A 22838-nucleotide genomic window follows, 5' to 3' on the forward strand; every position below is an offset into this window, starting at 1 on the left:
TCTGGAAGCCACGTTAGCATATAACAAAACAGTCTTTTATTGCTTCCAGAACAGAAACAAGCTTTTCGTCAGCAATATATAGTCTTAAGCACACCTATGTGTGATACTCACTCCGATCACCCCTCGTGAGCACTCACACTGCTCTCTCAGCAGTGTGTCCACCAGGTCTCTTGGGTCACCGACCTTCCCCAGCCTCCCCTAGCTGTTCCACATGTGTCCAGCATGCACCAGAGTCTGCTCGTGGTCGTGTGCCTCCTGCACTCCCACACACCACTAGCTTGGCTCGACCCTTGTGTGCCTCCAGCACACACCACCAACACCCCACTTGCGCTCTGGTCTGTGCTCCTAATGAGGCTGCTCTCAGCCACCTGTTCACTGGCAACACCTGAGCTCAGGACTGGAGATTTTATCCCACCCAGAACTCTAAGAAATCTCCAGAGATCCAGATCCCAACTACAATCCGGAAAAAACAGAAGAAACTGAAAGGCCAGCTTCTTCCCTGCAAAACTAATTATCTTCTGGAGCCCCTCAGCCCCTCTGGCTGAGAGTTCTGGATGTCTGTGTCGCCAGCTTACCCCATGGCAGTGCCACACACTGCCACAGCTATTATATTTTAGAAAAGAGTGTCCACGGCTTTCAGAATATCCGAACAGTGCCTGCAGTCCTGTCATGAGAACTACCGACCAAGAAATATATGTCTATAGTCAATTGAGAAACTTCTGTGAATACTTGTTGGCAAGAATGATGATAATTTGAAATGGATTTTCCTCACTGGCTATTAAAGTGACACTAAACTCCGGAGTTACATCTTAAAAATGCATCCAGGTACCTTAACTAACCAAACTTAGGTACTTAACTTTACCAAAAATGTATCTTATTTGTGTATCACTCAGCTGTAGATCCTCAAATCATCTCTGAATTGGTGCTGACACTGTCCTTCCTTCTGGAGGGTGACTACTTTTGTTCCCCATGGTCCCTGTGTGTGTTGTAAAGTAGTTACCGCTCCAAGCTCACTCCCGGGATGGACTACAATCTCATGTTTAGTTTAGTAATTTGTATTGTGATTGTAGTCCATCACAGGATTGAGCTTGGAGCGGTGACTACTTTACAACACACACATGAGGAACAAAAGTAGCCCCCCTCCAGAAGAAAGGACAGTGTCAGCACCAATTCAGAGATGATCGGAGGATCTACAGCCGAGTGATTAACAAATAAGATACATTGTTGTTAATAGTTAAGGTAATTGAATGCATTTTTTTAAGATTTAACTCCTGAGTTTAGTGTCACTTTAACATTGCCTTGATATTAATACAGGGTGTTGGCACAATGTATGAACATGCACAGCCGGCTGATGTATTTATGTCTGTTGTTTCTTCACTAGTTCTAAATACCAGTGCTTTTTTTTAAGGGTGAGTGGTAATGAAGCGCCGGACCAGTCAAATAGGACTGATGGCTTGGTTCTGGCAAAACTGCCAGGTTGGGGATGCTCAAAATAAGAAATTTGCATCCCCTAATATTTTTTGCCTCAGGTCACGTGAGCAGAAACTGGAACACAGTGGGTCTTCTTGATTCTTAGGTACAGCCCATTTTATCAGTACCATTGCTTTGCATTGAGGAAGCACTATGAAGCAGTAGTCAGATCTCGGATAGGTAATCACAAATTATAAACAGACATAAGCTTTTTATAACTTTTAATATCTGTATTAACTTGCTCACATGATATAATTTAGCAAATATAACAACATGGGTTTGTTGTGCCCTGAAAATCAATCTGCAGCTTTATTTCTGTAAATTCTTTTAACATGCCGGCCACTAAGCCATCAATTCTAACGGATGTGCTCATACACAGCAGCCACTTAACACACAAAAGACAGGAAACTGCTCACACTATAGCTCTGATAAATGGCATAATAAGTTTCTGGCTTAGCCAGTCGCTCAGAATAGCGTCTTTCTCCCTTTCAAATATTGACATATTGCCACTCCACTTGTACATATGGCTGAGAGGTGGTACTGGACGGTGTAACAGCATTGCACATACATCAATTTATAGTATGTAAAGGTGGGATCATTTTTCAATTATAACCACCATAGTCCCGATCTTTTGTGATTACTAGGTAGTGTATGTATTAAAAACCGAGGGCTGAAATTCCTCAGATGCTCAGCATGCTGGGAAAATTTACAGGGCTATTCACAAAAGGGTAAAGAGTTTGGAGAAGTTAGGAGAGGCGAGCAATCTATAACATCATGAGCATGCACCCGCATGCATAATTTCAGGCTTGGTGCCACTGGGCCTATTTAAAGGACAGCGCTGAGCTGGGAAGTTGCTGGATGGCCTTCAGCTGTTATCCTGCGATCTGATCCTGAACTTGTCCCTAATTTTCTTCCCTACAGCTGACTTGGCCTACCATTGGACTTCTCTTTGCTCTGCCTCCTTGTTATTGACCCCAGGCTAAGTTTTTGACCACTGCTTGTCTCTGTTATCCCCAGTTTGATATCGGCTGAGCTCCTGTGAATTTTCTTTGCTGATCATCTGGTTTGGCCTGCATCCTGACTACGACTCTACTTGCTACCCAGATAGCAAGCAATTGAGCTGCAAGTTTGAAAATGACTTGCTAAACTATTGCAGACTTGCCGAGCTTCACAATTTTGTTGCACAATTACAGCAAGTCTGCATTTCAAGTCTCCAGACCAGCGAGCTTGCAGAGCTCTTGCTAAGAACTGCAGGACTCTTGCTGTAGACTTGCCAAGCAAATTTGCTACATATTCAAAAAGTGTCAACTAGAACTTGTGCTGTGAGTGTTCTGCAAGTCTACAACTTGCCAGAAATTTGTGCAGCAAGTTAACAAAATTACAATTTCACCCACCACAAGTTTGTAGCAAGTTATCCTTGCTATCTGGGTACTCTGCCTGTTATCCGTCTTCTCGGCCACTGACCTCTGCTTGTCCTGACTACGCTTACAGTCTGCGGTGTTCCAGTGTCTCGCCAAGCTGTTTCCTGTGATTGGACTACAGGCACCCATGGCACTCTCACTCCCTGTACTTCCCTACAAGGGTATCTGGACCAGAGGTGTAAGGGAAGCCCTCTTGTCATCCAACAGGTACATGACAGACAAGTTGGGAAAGTCCAGCATATACAATCAGGGCAGCAATCAGGGGGGAACGGCAGATACTCATGTAAGGGCCCGGACAGCCTGGGGGGCCCGCCCGGGTCCCTTACATGACTATCGGCCAACGCTGAAGGGCGAGGAGGCGGAGGCCTGGCCCCAGCATTGCAGCTAGACAAGCTAGGGCCCCATCAGCGACGCTGCTCATTTGATGTCGGACTGGCTGGAAGTGACGTCACTTCTGGCCGGTCCATATACAATTGATTCTTTTTGCCAAGATTAGTTGTCCTAGTAGAGCCCCCATAGTCATGCAACAGTTCCCCAACCCCGCTATAATTGGGCAATGTTCATCTCATGTTGATGGCTAATTTTAAAGTAACCAAATGTTAAATAAATGTGTCATTCACAAATGATTTGTTGGTTTAACAAGCTCACAAAAGAAAGCCAATAAAATACTCAACGCTATCAAATATGCTTTGTATATCATAAAACCAGTGAAAAAAAGACAAACTCCAACAAAAACATCTTCGTAACACAGGGCAAAGTTAGCTTTTTTAAATTCCGAATGTTTTCCCTGTGTCACCTTAAATGTGTCCCCCCCGTGTTGTTTCTATTACTACTGCCTTTACTGTTCAGCGCATGTGCTGTTGACTGTCCAATAATTTCATCAAATGGGATGACCATTTGTACTTTGTGCAGATATTTTATTGCAGGTTTTTTTTTTGCCTCTGAGTTCTGTTTTGTACTGTATGTTGCCTGAAAATGTTTGTAGGTGATATATTTTGGCATACGTTTGTTTTAGCCCAATATAAGTCATGGGAGTAATATTGGCATTGGGATTATGGCTATTGTAAGGTTGTGTTTAGGGCTTAAGTTTAGGAGTTGGACTGAGGGTTAATGATTAGAGGCTGGGTCAGGGCTCCTGTCAACAGAGTTGAGGTTAGCTTGAACATTGTCGTTGGTAATTAGTTAGAGGCTTTTGGGTGTGATTTTTGCAATTTTTTTCACAAGAGCTTTACAAATGTATTCATTTATGTAACTAATTTATTGATTTGACTTAATAGCTGTTAATTCTTAGAGTGGCAGCATTTACATAACTACTGAAATAAGGATTTATTTGTCACCAGGAGGGCCCTGGTTAGGTCTGTCCAGAGGGGTTAGAGTATATGTACGACTCAGGATTTGCAACCAAGACTCAAAAGTTAGAGAGGAGTGTAGGAGTTGTTAGAGAAACAGGGTGACGAGAAAGGTGGTTGTGGGGAGGGGGGCGGGTTATGAGTTATCAATGCGTGACATTGTAATGAAAACAGCAGTTCATTTTCCATTGGTCATTGTGCCTAAAATTTTTGACTTTTACCAAAAAAGAAAGATATACAGGAGGAGGTAATTAGTTTCCATTTGATTATTGCACACTTTGAAGAATCATGTGAGCTCTATGCTTTAGCGAAAAACACATAATAGTTACAATTAAGGGGATGATTTATTGGTAGGGTTGCCGTCTTTTCTTTGAGCGAAACCCGAACACTCTAGCGACGTGCGCACATTTTTTTGGGAGAATGAGTCGCGGCTTATTCATATGTAAATAGCGCCGCCCATTCATATGTAAATATAACAGTTGAGACTATTTTCAGTGGGGGGACCAGTAGCCCCTATCTTAATTTTGGTTGCCCCTGTCTGTCTGACATCTTGGGGTTGATTTACTAACCTTTTAAACACACCACGAACGTGTGTACACCTCTGTAGTGTGTTCCCTCCCAGCATGATCTATGGGAGGAATCAAAACACCTTTGTAGTGTGTACACACCCAGCAGGTGTGTTGTGCAAAGCCCTGCAATGAATTGCAAGGTAATGTGGTGTAAATTAGCTCTATGTTGTGTTGCTTGCGTTGATGAATGCAGGAATGTAAATGCATGAGCTAACCATTTTTGTCTAAACTGTGAAGCAGCATTATATATGCATCATGTGCATGATTTTTCCATATATGGCATTAGTGGAAATATTCTTTTAGAGACTTTTTGGTTGATAAATACGTTTTGCTGTGTAAAAATCACACACACCTGGTGCGTGCGTGTGTTTAGGTTCGTAAATCACCCCCCTTGTGTACGGGTTTCTGCTGCCATGAAACCCGAAGACAGCATTCAAAACCCGGACTGTCCGGGTGAATCCTGGACTGGTTGCAACCCTATTTATTGGTGCACGACGCTCATGCCTTTACACCAATATCTAATGGCTGAATGTAGCCAGTAAAAATCTAAGCTCACATCCTACATGCCTGTCCTGAAGCTGCGATTGTAACAGAAGCTCCAGACCACGCAAGCTTTAAAAACAAGTCAGTGACGGCAGCTCCCAGATTTTTGTCCTCTCGGATTTACTTTAAATCAGGCCGGGACTGTTTACTACTGTGGACCTGTATTTAACCTCTGTGGATTTGACAGGGTTAAGTACTCTCCTCCAGTTCACCTGGTGACCTCCCCTGTACCTGACAGCTAAAGTGTAAAGTTCACTTCTCTGCAAATACTGAGCTCAGAGCTAGCAAACTGAGACATATCAGTTAGTACAAGAAGCAGCCCTTTCATGTCCTCATCAATAGGGTGCAGAGAGCCCGCCCACTGAACTGTAGACCCGTCTTCCCAGGCCAAAGGCATCGCCTAATTCCAAGACAAGCAGTTTTCTTGCGGAGCAGAAATAAAAAAAAGCTGACGTGCTGTCTTTAAGATCCCTATAATGTCGCTAGGGGAGGTGACCTTTGTGCAGCTACAATCGTACTCGTAAAAAAACAGCTGTATAATGACTGGGGAGATAGGGCGCGCAGCACACAGTAGCACAAACAAGACTTGGAGCTGCAGTGGCTGCTGGCTGTAGGTTAGGCAGAGATCTTAACTGCAAGAGCCTTGAATATAAAACTTATCTGTGGCTGATAAAATCCTAATCTCTCCCCCTTCCCCACTCCCGTCATGGTGTAATTTGATAGAATATAAATATGGCTGCCGAGCAATCTTTTTTATGCGTGTTTATTCTACAAAGCGTGCAAATTTGTCTGCAGTCTCCCAGATTGGCCACCAGAGAGAGAGAGGCCCAACCTAACCATCCTCAGGACCTCCACTGTCTTGAAGGCTCCCATCTTCTGCATTAGGCTATGCTGACATAGCAGGTTTTTGCCAATACAGAATAGAGTGATGTTTCTGTGAAAGCATCTGTCTGGCACCACCATAAATGGGGGAATTTATCTAAACTGGAGCAGACAAAATCTGGAGCAGCTGTGCATGGCAACCAATCAGCTTCTCTCTTTTAATTTCAAATCTTAACTGAACAAACTGAAGAGAAAATCTGATTGCAACGGCTCAAGATTTTGGCTGCTCCAGTTTTGATAAATTCCCCTCACTGTATTTGTCCCATACACTCTTTGACCAAGAAACTTCCTGGTAGAAATGGCCATACCTCAGATGAAATCACTTACAATGGATGTTGCTCCTTCATGTTCAAAAGTTTTAGCTTCCTGCAGAATGAGCTGGTCTTCTGATCACTGGTCCTGATATCCTGTTTTGGGGTTGTTCCTTTCCCTTGCAGGGTCCTATGGAGCCACCCTTGTGTGTGCAAGTATCCTGTGTGTGTGTCTCTACAAATGTACAAGCAAATCAAGGCAAGCCACTTCTATTTCCTCCCTAAAAAAAATCTATCTATCTATCTATCTATCTATCTATCTATCTATCTATCTATATGAAGTATTTGCTAATGCGGTTCTGCTCCCTCCGCCGCCGCAGCCTTTCTTTCTACAGTGCCGGCTTCCTTTGCCATCAGGGACAGCGGTACCAGGAGTGCAGCAGTGGGGATATCAGACAGTGGACAGCACGATAAAGTACAGTACCATTTACCGGTACACATTACAGTACCGTACCATTACATTAAGCAGATTAAGCAGTGTCTTCAGGGGGACAGCAGTTGGTGAACTATGGTACTGGAGTGCTCTCAGTCACTGCACTGGCCGGAGGGAGTCCCCTGTCATCCCCTTAATACAGTATGTCCCTGCAGGCTGATACCATCTCTCCTGCTCTTCCCCCTCACCTGCTATCACCAAACTAGGTCTTATTTTCAGGGTAGGTCTTATATTACAGGAATCTTGAAAAATAGTACTAGGTCTTACTTTTGGGGTAGGTCTTATTTTTGGGTGAAACAGGTTGTGTGTGTGTGTGTATATATATATATATATATTTGTTTATTTATTTTTGTTTTGTTTAAAGTAAAAGCTTGCAAGCCACACAACACTCAAAAAGAAGGAGCAGTATGGGCACTGGTGGAATTACTTGTCTGCAGTTTATTCAGAAAACCAAGGGCAGACTTCCAAAGGAAAGTGAGGATCTTTGCAGGCAGAAGGAGGCAAGTGTGGAAATCTGTCAGGGATATGGGAAAAGGCACAGGCCATATGGGAAGCGATTATTTGGTGAAACCTAATGTAAACATGTAAACATGTAATGTAAAAATGTAAACATGGATTCACACTATAACCCTTAACACAAACCACAATCATACAAGAAAAAACAATGTCATTGTAAAAATATGGTGACACCATATTTCATAGCGACCTTCAGGGGGAAAAAAAATGTGTTCAGAGCAAGACTGCTGTGGAGCCAAAAAGGAGGAAAGAAAAAAAACGCAATTTATTTCATGTGACTAGTAACCTTAATTCAGTTTGATTTATCCCGTGGAGCCGAGAGCAGGCATATAAATTCTAAGTGAAATCCACCTTTCCATGTGCATTACATCCCCAGAAAACAGAACCAGCTATTTCACTGGTGCAGAGGTCAGACAGAGGCTGAGATTGGAAGGGCATTGCTTTCTCTCTTCCACAGTTAATAAAAACGGATAAGAAGCTGTAGTCGCCCTTTTGAAGGTCTCTTTTACTGAGCCGTTTAGTGAAAGTGTGGAGGCGACTTTTATCTGCAGGAGAAATCGTGGGGGGATGACAGGTCATGATACAAATGTGCAGACGGTCAAGAGACACATTCGCAGCGCACAGCTGTCAAGAAGCAAAAAAAAATACACATATATATGATGCTTTGTGTCACATCACATTAGATCATGCTTAGATGTTGTATGTAGAGTTATTTTTCCGAATCAAGAGTTGTCTGGAGGCAAAAAAATCAAATAAATGCTTGGAGCTGGAGAAGCTTTTCTCAGACAACATCCTTTTTCCCGTGGGTTCCAAACAACAAACTAACTGTAATATAAATCAGTCCAAGAGCCTGCAGTAACTCCTCTTCGCAGTCTCGGAGCCTAATGTAAAAATGTAATGAGGCGCCTAAAAGCAATCTTCAAAGAGGTCTACTTTAGGGGTAATCCTCCATCTGCTAAGGAGCACTGAAGATTTTAGAGGAGGCGACACTGTACACTTCAATTTGGCACTGATGTCTCAGCTACGGCCAGCACTACCACTATCAAATGCCTGGTCATTGAGCAGAAGCAGCAACAAAACTGTCCTTGGTGGTGCCTAATAGGGCAACCATCAGGCCTCATCCAATCTCCTTTTAAAGAGAAGAGAAAAATTAAGAAATCAGAGAACCAAAATGAGATTTAAAAGAAAGGCAGTGTTTTTTTTTTTAATCTAATCACACACTCAAACTTATACCAAGCACATTGTTTTGATCAAGGTTTGCACTCCACATGACAACCTCTTTCTGACCTGTCCTGCAAAACCTCTTTAGTCATTATGATGTCGGGCAAAACCATTTTGAATGGAAGGCACACTCATGCACCAGCTAAGGCCAGCGTCATCAGAATTTCTCCATTCTCTTACATCCTTTTAGGCAGAAGTTCTTGTGAAAGATTCACATTTTCAATGATTTTTGGTACAACAAGCCAACCAGCAACCTACCCGGCACATGCAACACGACGAAAGGCTCTATTGAGGACTTCGAAATACCAAACCCAAAGAAAGAATTCCACGGTTTAAGTGCTGGATGGCATTCCCCCTCAGGGATTAACCAAAACTTTTAAACAAGAAAACTACTACACATTCTGAGCTTTGCCTTAGACCGACATTTTATAAATCATCAATTATTACAATAAACCTGGACTGAAGAGAAAAACAAATTGTAATTTACAGGAATAAAAGTGCACACGACTTTGTGCCAATTGTTAGATAAAATAATTTTATCTCTGCACCACATTTTCACTCTTTATTGGAAAGTGAAACCAATTGCACTTAAGGTATGAAAAGGGAAGTCATCAGTACTTGGCAAAATGTCTTTTCAAACGGTTAGAAACACCTTCCTTTTATTTTATCGTCCTGAGGGCTGAAGTTGTGCTTCTGTCATTGATAATCTCCAGTTTCGAGAACCGAAATTTGGTTTGTTTTTTTTTGCTTTTGATTGTCGAAGACATCAAGGAATTTGGTTAAGAAGATTCCCCTGTAGCCGTGACAATTTAAGGCTTCCAAAAAAGGCAAATTGCGAATAATTTTCTGTTATCTGTGATTGTCCTGACCATGTCCCATCACCTTCTGGATCTCATACAAGACGCTACGTTCTCCTTCGGGGGAAAGTGGTCTTCTCCTCCTGAGGTGTAGGATATTGGGAACACCAGATTTCATACCAGCAGCGCCTGTTCTTTCTGAGGTTTCCAGACCCGCAGCCATTGATTGTAACCCCGAAGTTCCCATCTTGTTTCGCTTTATAGTATTTTGCTGAGAAAAGCCCCGTTGGCACAGGCCTAGTTCAGACACAACTGTCTCACTGCTCCAAAGCAGTTTTAATTTAAGCAAGAGCTAGTGCACACCATGAGTCCTGACGGAGGGGAACATTAAGTCCCGACTGTTGGCTCAAGCCAGTTTGACTGAAGGGATATTCATCTGAAATAAATTTTAGCTCATGGGACCCAGGTACAAGATCATCTGTTTGGCTATGACCCTATAAATAAAAAAAAATAATAATATGTGAGACCATTGGTGCTATAACGCTAGCAGAGCAGATTAACCAGAGGTAAGAAAAGGAGTTTGCTTATGATAGAAGTTCAGAGTTGGTGTCAGGAAAATTGTGCATGCAATAATGCACGTGGATCTGCGTGTGCACATAGCTAAGCTTCTGCTTCCTGTGACCTGACCTGTGCGCTTCTCCTGTAATTCGACCTGGCTTGTTTTGACTCTGCAATATCTCAATCTCCTGGCTCCGGCTTTGTATGCTGACTATGCTTCCTGGTTGCTGTTTTGTACCTTCTCTGCCCGGCTGTGCTTGGCCTTGGCTTGCTTTACAACTTTGTTCCTGGCTTACTCCCTGTGTACCTGCGCTGCCTGGCTGTGTTTGACCTTTGGCTTGTCTCTGACCCTGCTGCATCTGAGCCAGCTACAGGCACTCCTGCTTCTCAAAGCTCCTGCTTATCTTGTCTCAACTCCAGGGATTGCTGGACAGGAGGTGCAAGGGACACCGCCGCATCATGTGTAATTCCATACTGAAACATTATTATTTGGGTACTGCTATGGGTGGGTACCATCATGCCTTTTATTTATTTTTTTACATTTTCCTATGACAGGTTTTTTTTTACTTATTAGATATGCTGCCTTCTATTTAACATAATCAAACAAAAAATGTAAACTTTCATTGTTACACATTAGGTTTGTGTGTCCTTTTTAGTTATGCATATTTATTTACACAACAGCAAACATTACTTGCATTACTTGTTAATTTTTCTGGCATATACTAGCTATGATTTTATAATATATTATGCACAATGACGCTGCTCTCATGTACTAGAACAATTAAATATTAATAATAATAATACAAATATTACAAGACTGTTCTAAAACTGGGGGAAGTGAAGGGTGTTTATGCTGTTCCTAGCAATCAGATTCCAGAAGTAATTTTCTGTACAGGTTAAAAAATAAAATTATTAATGGGAAAAAATAAAGCTACCTACTATTATTTTGGGGTATCTTACCTGGGAAGAAGCTCCCATCCCCTGCCCTGTGTACTGTACAGACAGAGCATGTTCTGTTTTTAATACCGGTGTGGTGTCTGTTGTAACTGAAGATGGTGAGGTGTTAGCTGAAGCTGATGACCCTGGAAACACATACCGGGTTGTAATAAGAGATGGAGCATCAAAAGCTAAAACATGCCATACACACAATACTGTAGAAAAAGTGCATCAGGAGAACAATTTGAAGAATTTAAATAAAATACACATAAAAGTAGAGGAATAGACAAACAATATTTTGTGGTTTTGAGTTGAAGACCAATTTAGTATTGAGAATTCATTCTATAGCCTGGATGTATTTGGTTACCTGTGGAAGTCTTTCCTTTTAAGCTTTTGGGCTTCCTCTTTCGTGTCTGTATGATTTCTTTCTTCATGGCTAGAGGACGAGCAACCTAAAACAAAATTACATTTTTTATGACATTTCTGCAGTGGTTTAGGGTAACACTAAATTTACTGTTTCACTATTTAGTGGATTGTGATTAAAGCAAAGGGACTTTGTGAATTATATTGCCAATATAGAAAAAATGACCAAATACTTTTTTTTTCTTTGTCTTCATATTTAACTGTCTCTCCCTAAAGTGTTCACTTTTTCCCAAACTTGTCCTCAAACCCCGCAAACAGGTCCAATTTTGTTCAAATACTGCAGTTAGCTAGATCACCTGCTGAAGCTCTTATGACAAGGAGCGTTGCAAGCCACTTACATGTGCATGCACATTTGCACGAGCACACTGATTCATGCAGGCAAGGGGGCACAAGCGAATAGGCACAGATGCCAAATTCAAGTTCCTGACCACAGCTTATCTCTGCTTTTGATTGGTGTCACCTGGGCTAGTTCCTGACCACGGCTTATCTCTGCTGGCTCCCAGTATGACCTCGGCCTGCCTGCTGACCACAACCCTACCTTCTGTCTTCTCAGCTACCGACTACCGCCTGTTTCAGACTACACCCTCAGCTTGCTGTGTGCTCCAGTATTTCTGCCAGCTGCCTTTCAGACTGCTTCTCCTTAGAAACCTTCCTTCTCCTTCAGTTTGCATGATCACTTTGCAGTAAAGTCTTCCAGTAGAAGTTAGCTTCTGTACATCGGACTCCTGGCCGGCGTGCCACTCTGTGCCCTCTCACTACCTGTGTCTGGACTAGAGGTGAATGGAAAGCCCTCTTGTCATCTCACCCTCTAAATAGGTATGAGAAAGTTAGGTTTCAGACTAACAGGGTTATTCACTAAAGGGTGAAGAGTTTGGAGAAGGCCGGAGAAGTGAACAATCTAGGACAAAATTGCTGTTTTGGAAAAATTCTCCAATTCAGCTCACTTTCCAGATCAGCTATGTTGTCCTAGGTTGTTCACTTCTCCTGCCTTCTCCAAACTCTTCACCCTTTTGTGAATAACCCTGTAGGCATTTTGTGTTAGGCACAACTGAAGTGTTAGGTTAGGCTCAGCTATAGTTCATCTATGTTGTCCTAGATTGTAACCTTCTCCTGCCTTCTCCAAACTCTTCACCCTTTTGTGAATAACCCTGTAGGTATTTTGTGTTAGGCTCAACTGAAGTGTTAGGTTAGGCTAAGGGATCCAGGCACATGGGAACAATTTTTTAAACTTGTTCTTGTTGCCAATGGCATTTGCTAAAAACATCTGCACTGGACTGCCAGGTCCAAAACTCCAGCATTCTAAACTACTCCCCTTCCACATTTGTAAGGAAACTTGAAAACATGGAATGTTGGTAGGATATATGAAAGATATGGGAAAAGGTAAGTTATCCAAACGGCTGACTACAGTCATTTTGTACCAACCTTGAAACACTTACTGAAAGAAGCATGTGACAATTGGCAACGTTTCCTCTTAAAGTGACTGAACTATCAACAGAAGTTTGGCAGAGTACAGATTAAAATTACATATTTATCTTTCCATAATAGATATGTATATAAAGCAAGTGTGGCTTCTACACTGATTGTAAGAAGAGGTGATTGGTGTTAGGTTGTGTTTTTTCCACAATAATGTGGAAGCTCTGTAACTGGATGTAAGAATGTTTTGAAGGGAGCAATGCACTCCAGTAGAAGCCCAATCAACAATGAGAAGAAACATAATTGCTACCCTTAAGGTCAAGATGATCTTCTAGAAAGCACTGGACGTTGTTTAAAAAAATGGGAAAGAAATACGGATTTGTTTTTTAAGGAAATACATTTAAAATGTAATCTTTGAACTAAAGGTTGTAAAACAACCTTTAGAGCCCACTTGTGGCCCACACTCTTACCCCGTGAAGTTTCATGTAAAGGCCACAGGCGTTGCATACTGGTTCTCCTTCCGAGTTTCGCCTCCACAAGGTTGTGGTGGTCGTGTGGCAATTTGTACAGCAGAGTCCAGCGCGTCGAGAGGAAGACTGCAGGAAAAGAGAGAGCTTAATAAGCAACTGAGTTTCTTCCTGTAAGGCCCTGTTTGTTTAATGTACATTTAAACCCAATCACATATAAGCTTTAACCTGGTTATGTTATTTCCAAAAGTAATTTTTAATCTTTTTAAATCTATAGCTTTCATTGAAATAATACCTAGTGACCCTGCTATGCTTGTTATGTAATGACAACTGTCTACTAACCGGGCTCCTGCCTTGTCACCCTGACACACGCATCCCTGGTGGAAGCTAAAACCAGGCATGCCAACACACACATTGCCTAGCTATGGCCCACTGATGGTCCAGAGCAATGATGCGTAATCAATGCTGGAGCGAGTTCATGAAGACAGGAAGTAGCTAAAAGGAGATGTGCATTACTGAGATGTGAAAATAATGACAAAAATAGGAAAACAGTATTTAATAGATAAAAACACATGACAATTGTTACTTGTTATTGTTAATTGCTATTGACACACAGAGAAAACTAAATGTTATCCAGTACGGGTTTACATCTCCTTTAATATATAACATACTTTACTGATCTAAAACAACCGCGTAACCCTAAAGCAAGCAACAAATCATAGCGAATGCATGGAAAGCCGCATTACAACATGGTTAACTCTGATTTAGCGGACTTGTTCATGAGAATGTGTCACTTCACAATGAGAAACTGGAAAGAAAAATGGTGGAAAAAGAGAAAAAATACAGCCTCGGCCGTGCAACACCATCACACCTCATTTTTCCTTGTGATTTTGCTATGGCAACACTGTGTAACTTTATAGCAATGAAGAATGGTGTGACGTTAATCTGTTAACTGTATGGAGGCACTTTTTTTGTAATAGGCAAATTAAAACAGCAAAGAAGGACTTGTTGCAGCCATTACAAGAGGATCTCGCTCTCCATTTTTTGTTCCTTCTTATTTATGTTACAGTATGGAGAATGCTGCAGGATTTGGTCTGGGAATTCTGGCTGGGAGCTCTATAAGACATTAAAGTGCATGTGAAGCCAAACCTTTTTTTCCATTTTGGATAGAGTAGCTAAAATATAAGTCGAGTCAAAAACTTTTTTCCTTAGTTTTGGATACAGTGGGGACCTTCTTTCTGGCAATGTTTTAGCAAACAGGAAGTGAGAAGAACAATCCAACGGCAACAAATGCAGAACTTTGTTGTTTTTTTTTGTAAAGTAGGGGGAAGTCTAGAACCCCTGTTAGATTTGCATTTCTGTCTGTGCCCCGGTTGCAGATTTTCCCTCACTTTCTCTCTGGGACAGGAAGTGAGGGAAAATCACTCTAATGTAAAGCTGGCCATACACGCACACAGCTGGCTGAAACAGATTCCTTCATCCATGTTGAGCGTGGTGGTGTCAGCAGGGCCACCTACAGCTTGAATTTCAGCCCAGTCAGTAGAAATTTGGCTGAGTGTGTAGGAGTGTATGGTCAGCTTAAAAGTGGAAAGGGGAATATGCCTGATTAATTCAAATAGCTGTTTTTTTAAGAGCCAAGAGAACAAAATTTAAAGTCCACGGAGTGACAATGTAAGCATTTTTCCTTACGCCACGTGAATTATGACTTCTATGTCCATGATAGACCTTGCAGGAAGTGGGCTTCTTAGCTTTTAGCATTGTAGGAATCTCTGATTCAGAAAGACCGCTGTCTCTCAAGTCCATAGCAATGGCTAACTGAGGTGAAATGGTTTTGCAATAAGGAACAGTGGTGGGAAGTTGCTGCTTCACATTGAATGGCGGGAACATGTGACGCTCCACCTAGTAACACAGAATTCAGTTCCTCAGTGGTGGTGAACCAACAGGAAATAAGGATAATAATGGCACCCCAAATAAACAATGTAGCTCCCGATGGTTGGCCCACAAAGGTTCACACCAGAGGCTGTGCCATGGCTATAGGCCTGAGAAGTGCTCCGCGACTAACCAACACAGTACACACAGCACTACAATGAGGAACCCAGTGCTCCAAGGTCACATTCCAGACAGGCTCCTCTATCATCCAGCAGGGTCCAGGTACGGCTTCTAAAGCTAATGCTGAGGACACGCTAATCTGAAAAGCTGCATAAAGAGACCAGCTCATGCAGAATGTTGATGAATTTTGAAAAAAGGAAAAATAGTCAGTATAAATGGCTAAACTTTTCTCACTAGAGAAAACACATTCATCCTCTTAGGACACTATCAAAAAACTGAGGCATGCTGGGATTGGAAGGGGTTATACCAGGTTAGTCACTGTTTTTTGTTTCCTATTGTCCAAATCCTCTTGTGTGCGGCAGTATAACCTAATTGTCTCAGAATTCTGTGTCCCTCAATGAAGAAGAAAGAAATTGGATTTTGCTATCACTTTCTGCCCCAGGGGCACAAGGACAAATAAAAAGAGATCCTCTCCCCAGCAGGGACAGACACAGCAATAACCATCTGACTGGGGTTGTAACACTTTAATACTGGGGTGTTAATGCAACTTTAATGCAACCGATGCTCAAATACATCAGCAAGTATGACCTCTCTCATAGCAGCAGAATTGTGGTTCCTTGAATCTGGTTATGATTGCCAATTTTTATACTTTCCTTTCTTCTTCTTTTATACATGAGGTCTTGAAATTACTATTTTTTCTGAGATGACCAAACCCATCTACAGAAATCTGGATCTGGCCTGGACCTATCCAAGCTTGGATGCTGGATGGACAATGATATAGAAAATGCTTATGGTGTCACATTTTCCTGAATGAGATGATCAGAACTTTGGACTGGGCAGTAGGGAGAACATCAGCAATTTGGTCATCTGCAGCAATAGGTCATAGCAGTGCAGAATGCACAGACTGTTATAAATCCACCCACAGCCTACTGAAAAATCATACATAGCTAGTAACATTTTAGGATAATCCATTGTGTGCCACTGATCTTTGTTTTATGTTGTACATAGGTGGCAGCTCATTGGGAGTGTTGCTGGGGCTGTGTTATACAATACTATAGTTACTGTAATAGGGTTTTAAGGGCTGACAGGCACAAGGCACCTCATCCAAGTAACCAGATATTTTGCTGTCTAAGTACAGTATTCAAAGTGATATTAAACCTTTATTTTTTTTACATTTGCAGAGAATGCATTAAGGTAAAAAAGTGCCCCGTCTTTAGTAGTACTTTAATGTATTAAATCAAATTGCTTTGCAGGCCAAACTTTTTTTTGTGTGGGAACAAGTAGGACGTTGGTTATTTACTGAAAACAACCAATTGACAATGCATAATTAATTAATAAGCGGACATACCAGTAACCCTTTATATACACAAACTCATCAACATAATTATAGTCAGATCTTGTGTATTCCTGCACTGTCCTGTGCAAGGGGTCCATTGACATGAACTGGGGATATGGCATCAATGTCTGCCAAACACTGAAACGCCACTTTTTGAAGCTGAACAGACCACACAACGTGACAAACACGCTGCTCGTGTATATTGAGCCAAAAAACGCTTGTGTGTATTGAGCCAGTGAACATTTACTTTCAAGAAGAAGGTAAGAGCGGCCAAAAAGGTAAGAGCAGCCAAGAAGGTAAGAGCGGTCAGGAAGAAGGTAAGAGTGGTCAAGAAGAAGGTAAGAGTGGTCCACTAAACACCCCTTTTGGACCCCATCTGTACTGGCTCTCAAGTACTACAGCAGATTTTGAAAGCTAAAAAGAAAAGGTAAAAAAAATAAACAAACTCTTGATAATGACTCCTGGTTTGGCAATCTGCAAGTATCAAGTGTCACTGTGTAAGAGCAGATTCATTTCTAATCTTTTTTGTTGAAAGGTCTGCAAGACTTTACGGGCCCAGGAAGGGGTTAATCCTTCATCAACTGGCAGCTCCAGAACTGGAGACAGGCAGAGAAAGGCAGAGGCTCCATTAGCTGCTTCCAAAAATATTGTCTCTGCAAATGTTCCTCCCTCAACCCTAAATCTCCAGCGCTAGTGATGGACGATGGCAAGGCCCAGGGGCTTGTCAAGGACAGAAGAACAACCATATTTTACTCCTAATTTCCTCTCAGTTTACTTTAAACGAAAGGGGGCCGGTCACATTTCCCTGGCAACGTTCTGACCTTGTCTGCAAGAACCTCGCTCTCTAACTTTGAACTGGGCCGCTTGTTTATATTAAAAAGAACAGCGCATCGGTCGAACAAATATGAGGTTCTATTATGATTTTCTGGACTGTCTCTGGTTGATACATGTGAATGTGAACATTTGTATTAAACAACTTGAATGAATGAACTCTTTTCATGTGGGGGCATTCATTATACACTAAAAAGTAGATCAAATAAAAATAAATATACAGATACTTTAATCATCGTGATGGGTTCATTTATTAAGAACAGAAAGACTAAAAAAACTTGCCTCTTCTGAGAAAAAATGGTGCTCCAAGTTGCCTCCAACGCTCCACTTATACCCAAAAGCCTGGCCATTAGATTGTGTGATCTGAAAGACAGTTTCATCAGGATGGTCCTTCACCTTTTAGAAATGATCATGTGACCAAAGGCCTTGGCTTCTAGTCACACTGAAGGGAGCTTGGAGCAAATGTTTCCAGAAAAGCTAAGTATTGCAGGCCCTTTCATTACTCTTTATGCAACTATCCCTGCAAAACTGTTTCATTTCATTTGGACTGTTTAATAGTGTAGTGGTCCCCACATGGATCCTTATCTTTCTCTGTGCAGTCCTTGCATGTTATCAGTGCTTCTAATATGTTATAGCCAGGCTATTGTATTCTGACAGCGGCGGGTGTCTTTTTGTCAGAATACCTGCACAGTCACTGTCTTTGTCTGCCTTTTGTTGAACTCAGGGGTGCTGATGGGGGGCAACACACTGCTTGATTTTTGAAGTATATGGCTAGGTTAAAGGATAAGCTCACCTTTTGCAAAAATTAAAGAAACTTATAATTAATCTATATAAAAAGTATGCATTTCTTTAATATTTGCATTCAAGCCTGGAAAGCATTGCAATTGTGATCACTCGATCAGGGCTACAGAGCTCAGACTTCTGCAGATTCTCTCCGAGGCAGAGCTCAGTACTGAGTTTCAGTTTGGAGAGATGAGGGGAAGGACGGCTGGACTTCAAACTGCATTAAATCACCTCATACAGTGTCCACGCTTTAGGTAGAGCTGCCCATATTCCTAGATCTACCTAGAGCGAGGACGGCTGGACGCTGCATGAGGTGATTTAAAGCAATTTGAAGTCCAGCCGGTGCTTCCCCCATCTCTCCTAACTGAAACTCTGTACCTCAGTATGGAGCTCTGCCTCGGAGAGAATGGGCTGAAGTCTGAGCTCTGCAGCTGTGATCGAGTGATCACAATCACGATGCTTTCCCGGCTTGAATGCAAAAATTAAAGAAATGCACTTTTTTAATATATTATGAATTATGCATTTCCTTAATGTTTGGAAAAGGTGGATTTATCCTTTAAAGAATTACGCACTCACCGTCCTTGTCCTCCCATATAATATATATCATACAGATCAGGATACTAACTGACCCTGGACAAGGGGTGAAACAGACTTCTAAATATATATGCAAAACGGGGAAAAAGGAGTATCGCAGTATTTACCTTTATACCGTTCTATGTTTAATTAAAATATTTTTGATATATTACACAATATTGAATTACTTGTTCACTGGATAGCTCAATTTATGGGATTTCTATGTCAGGGGGATTGTGCTGTTTGAAACAGACTTCTATCTGTTCCTGCACCTGTAGGTCTTTCTTTTCCTGTAACAATGAATGTTACCATGGGCTATCTGTCGAGCTCTGTTAACACCCCGTTTTCTGGCAGCTACTGTGCTACAATTTGTGTGAGATGAATATCTCCCTCTCAGGGAACACGCATGATACTATGAGGGGAATTTATCATAACGGGAGCAGACAGAATCTGGAGCAGTTGCCAATGGCAACCAATCAGCTTCTCTCTTTCATTTTCAAAGCTTAACTGAACAAACAGAAGAAAGAAGCTGATTGGTTACTATGGGCAACTGCTCCAGAATCTGTCTGCTCCAGTTTTGATAAATTCCCCCCTAATGTCTTTCGTTGGTGTCACTGACAGATGCCTTTGTATTACCTGTAATGCTCTCTGTACACAGAAATGTTTTGTTAACCTGTAAGATTTTCAATAAATATGTGCTGAAAGAGAAAAAGCCAATTACAGTAGAACCGAGTTAGCAAAAACAACTGGTTGTTGAAAAGTTTGTGAGCTGAAAAGAGACACGTAATAAAATGTAACAAGAGCGATCTCTCATCATATGTTAGGAGTGTCTGTGAGACCAGCGTGCATTATCCCATCACAAGGTAATCAGAATAAACATGACAGCACCGCCATAAAAAACAAATCAGTAATGGCAACTTCCATATTTCTAACACAAAAGGATCCCTCTGAAGGCATCACTCCTCTCTGAATAATCGTACCAGTTCTTTTTTTCATTATAAATGGGCTTTCAAAGACAACTGTACTGTTTATTTTATCCCGTGGCTTCATGATTCATTCATATTCCCCATTTACTGTGTTTTATTCCATTGTTCCTTTGCCTGCAAATTATATTTAAAGTTCCTGATTACTATTAACATGATGATAAGTGACGCCAGGGAGGCTTGAAACAAACTAAGCTGGTATAGAGGTAATCATTAGGGATGCACCAATACCAAGTACAGTACTCAGTACATGTACCGATACTTTGCCAGCTCCAAGGCTAGACTAGAGAAAAACTCAGAAGTTAGGAGGCAGCTGTCATTTGTAAGGAGCGCACGGAGCTCCTGGGATTTGTACATCTCTGTTTTAATGTATGATTTTTTTTTTATACATATACATAAGTGATGCACCGATACCAGTTTTGCAAGTACGAGTACTGATACATTTTTGTTTATTGTCATGTGACAGTTTGTCTAAAACAATACAGACTAATGATTTCAGGACAGTGGTGGAGTGCCAGAGCCCGGTCCCAGCTGCAACCGCAGCAACCCGGGTAGTTCTCATGAAAATGGCAAGTATCGGCATTGGTACTCGAAAAGTATATTATAGTATATTTTTTTACCCGCTAAGTAATGGTACATCCCTTTTTTTTAATTGTTGACAGGAAGGGCCTTCAGACATATGTACTCAGTAACAGCATCCAGCAGGAGGGACTCTTTCAATAGCTGCTGCGCTATGCCACTGATTTCTTCCAATATGTCATTGCCTTGTACCTGTTGGCTTTATAATCAGTTAGTATAATGTTTCCATTGTTTGTGCTGTATTAGTTAAACAGTATCTGTCTTCCCGCTGCAGACAGTATGTTTCCTTATATCGTCATTGTATTAGATCTACTTTGTGTTTCCTGATTACTGTATTGACTTAGTATACAATCAGCACACAGTGGTGCTGGATGTATGGAACGCGTATGTGATCATCGGTGCACAGGACTAATTGGATTGGAGTTGTAAAAGAAGAAAGGCCTGGGCTGCAAAAGTCAAAGTGCCTCATTATGTGCCTTGCATGGGCAAGGTGACGATATCTTTTAAGTGAGCGCAGCACACAGCAGTACACATGTTAAAGTGGAACTACAGGGTGGGAGAGGTGCGGCGGGAGCAATTTCTATGACATGACAGTTTTGCATTCCCTGCACTGATCCACAGCCATATTTGTGGGAGCTTTTCTTGCTGCTGCCACCGCCTTCCTCTTTTGGCACATTGTGCAGCCAGTAATGATGCAATTCCCACACACGCACAATGGAGTCGCACCATCCCAGCGTTAGGCTACACTCTTCAGCAAATCAGAAATACTGGGAATGTGAATTACAAAATTTGTTAGGAGGAAGAGAAAAGAGGGTTTTTTTTGGCTGAAGAGAAATACAAGATCACTTCTACCAAAAAACTGCACTTCCTGGCAAATTTGTGTTTTCAGGCTACTATTGGCCTGTTCAGACGACCGATCATAATTAACGTGGGCTAAAATCTTACAATAAAGCTGTAACAGACTTGCTGGGATGGATAAATGAATACTAGAAAGGATGAAATGCTTACCTTTCCTAGGGAAAATGCTGCTGCAGACTCCTTCCAAGGCTGCCCTCATAAGTAAAAGCCTTGGTATATAGACATGTGGTTACTGCTGACTCGGGGGAATCGGTCAATCTAAACTCTGATCTCCCTGCAAAGTTCAAATTGTGTAATTCTACCACCACCTGCATTTCGGTGTGTATATGACTGAAACTGCACCTCCAAGCAGCAGATAAAATCACTGAGCTGCTAATGCCACCCAGCAAACATTGTCATCTTTTTAGTTAAATGAGAACTTTGGGGGTGAGGGAATTACACTCATCCTCATAGTTAGAGCCGACGTGTGACATTGAAACTGTTACACGTCGGCTTTATTGTTAGGGAAGTCAGCGAACACATACCGTCGATCCGCTCGACTTCCCTGCAGGGAGCGGTGACTGTCAGGTACCGCTCGCCACAGGGATTCCCTTCTCCGATCCTACAGCGCTGACTGGAGGGACAGACAGGGGAGGGGGCGGACATAGCTGGCTCTGCCTCTAGATAGGAAGAGCCAGCTGTCAATCAGTCAGCTGGGTGGATCTGGACAGAATTGTCGGGATCTATCCCAGCTGCGGTGCTCTCAGCATATGCTGAGTTTTGGGTATATGTCCTCCCGTGACCCAACAGAGAACTATGGAAAAAAAACGTTGCCCCATAGTTCTCCTTTAAGTTATAAACATTCCAGTGTAGCAAGATTCAGCAGACTTTTTAAGGTGTTTCTGGGTGGACCACTTGTCACATAATTCTGTGCAACCTCACTCTCATACAACTACATTGGGCAGCGTAACTCAGACTTAGGGTCATCCATGGTCATGGATACTGAATGGGATGGTGATTCGGATTACCTGGCATCCATGGGCACAAGAGGAATGCTAGGGTGAAAGTCTGTTTAACTCAGAAGTCAGGCCGTGTAAACATTCTACAACTGGCTATGGTATACCTTTGTTGCTAAAAATAGTTTCATGCCTAAAAAAAAGTGTCTGAAAAGTCTGTATTTTCTATAGCAACCAATCAAATTCCAGCTGACATCTTCCTGGCACAGGTTAGATAATAAAAGAAATTCAACCCAACCTTTTTTATTCCCTTCATACGCTCTTCATACGCCCTTCATACAAGGCCTATTGTTGCTGCTCTTTGCTGCATTGCATTAAATGTCGATGGATTCTCCAGAAGCTCATAACAACGTCACTAATGCTCAGGAGGGGACTTAAGAAAGCGATTTTATAGACTGCAGCTTTTCCAGATCACTGCCCTTGACAACCTCATTAGCCTCACACATCAATCTATATGGAAAATATCTAGCACCTCGGAGAAAATCTGCAATTCGTGGTGTTAATCTAAAGCAACTGTCGTTTCAAAGGTATACCGTGGACCC

General features: G+C 41.9%; 1 protein-coding gene across 1 annotated transcript in view; it reads right to left on the minus strand.

The window, feature by feature from the left end:
• Positions 1 to 9439: 9439 nt before the first annotated feature.
• Positions 9440 to 22838, minus strand: part of GATA5 (GATA binding protein 5) — a 34765-nt gene continuing 21366 nt past the window's right edge. Inside the window, exons 4-7 of the mRNA XM_018559886.1 lie at positions 13313 to 13438; positions 11374 to 11458; positions 11031 to 11152; positions 9440 to 10006 (exon numbers count right to left, since the gene is read on the minus strand). Coding sequence (XP_018415388.1) covers positions 9854 to 10006; positions 11031 to 11152; positions 11374 to 11458; positions 13313 to 13438 — 486 coding nt within the window. The 3' untranslated portion in view covers positions 9440 to 9853. The remainder of the gene's footprint in view (positions 10007 to 11030; positions 11153 to 11373; positions 11459 to 13312; positions 13439 to 22838) is intronic.

Source organism: Nanorana parkeri, unplaced genomic scaffold, assembly GCF_000935625.1.
Source record: "Nanorana parkeri isolate BGI_ZX_2015 unplaced genomic scaffold, ASM93562v1 scaffold17, whole genome shotgun sequence".
In the NCBI taxonomy this organism is placed as follows: domain Eukaryota; kingdom Metazoa; phylum Chordata; class Amphibia; order Anura; family Dicroglossidae; genus Nanorana; species Nanorana parkeri.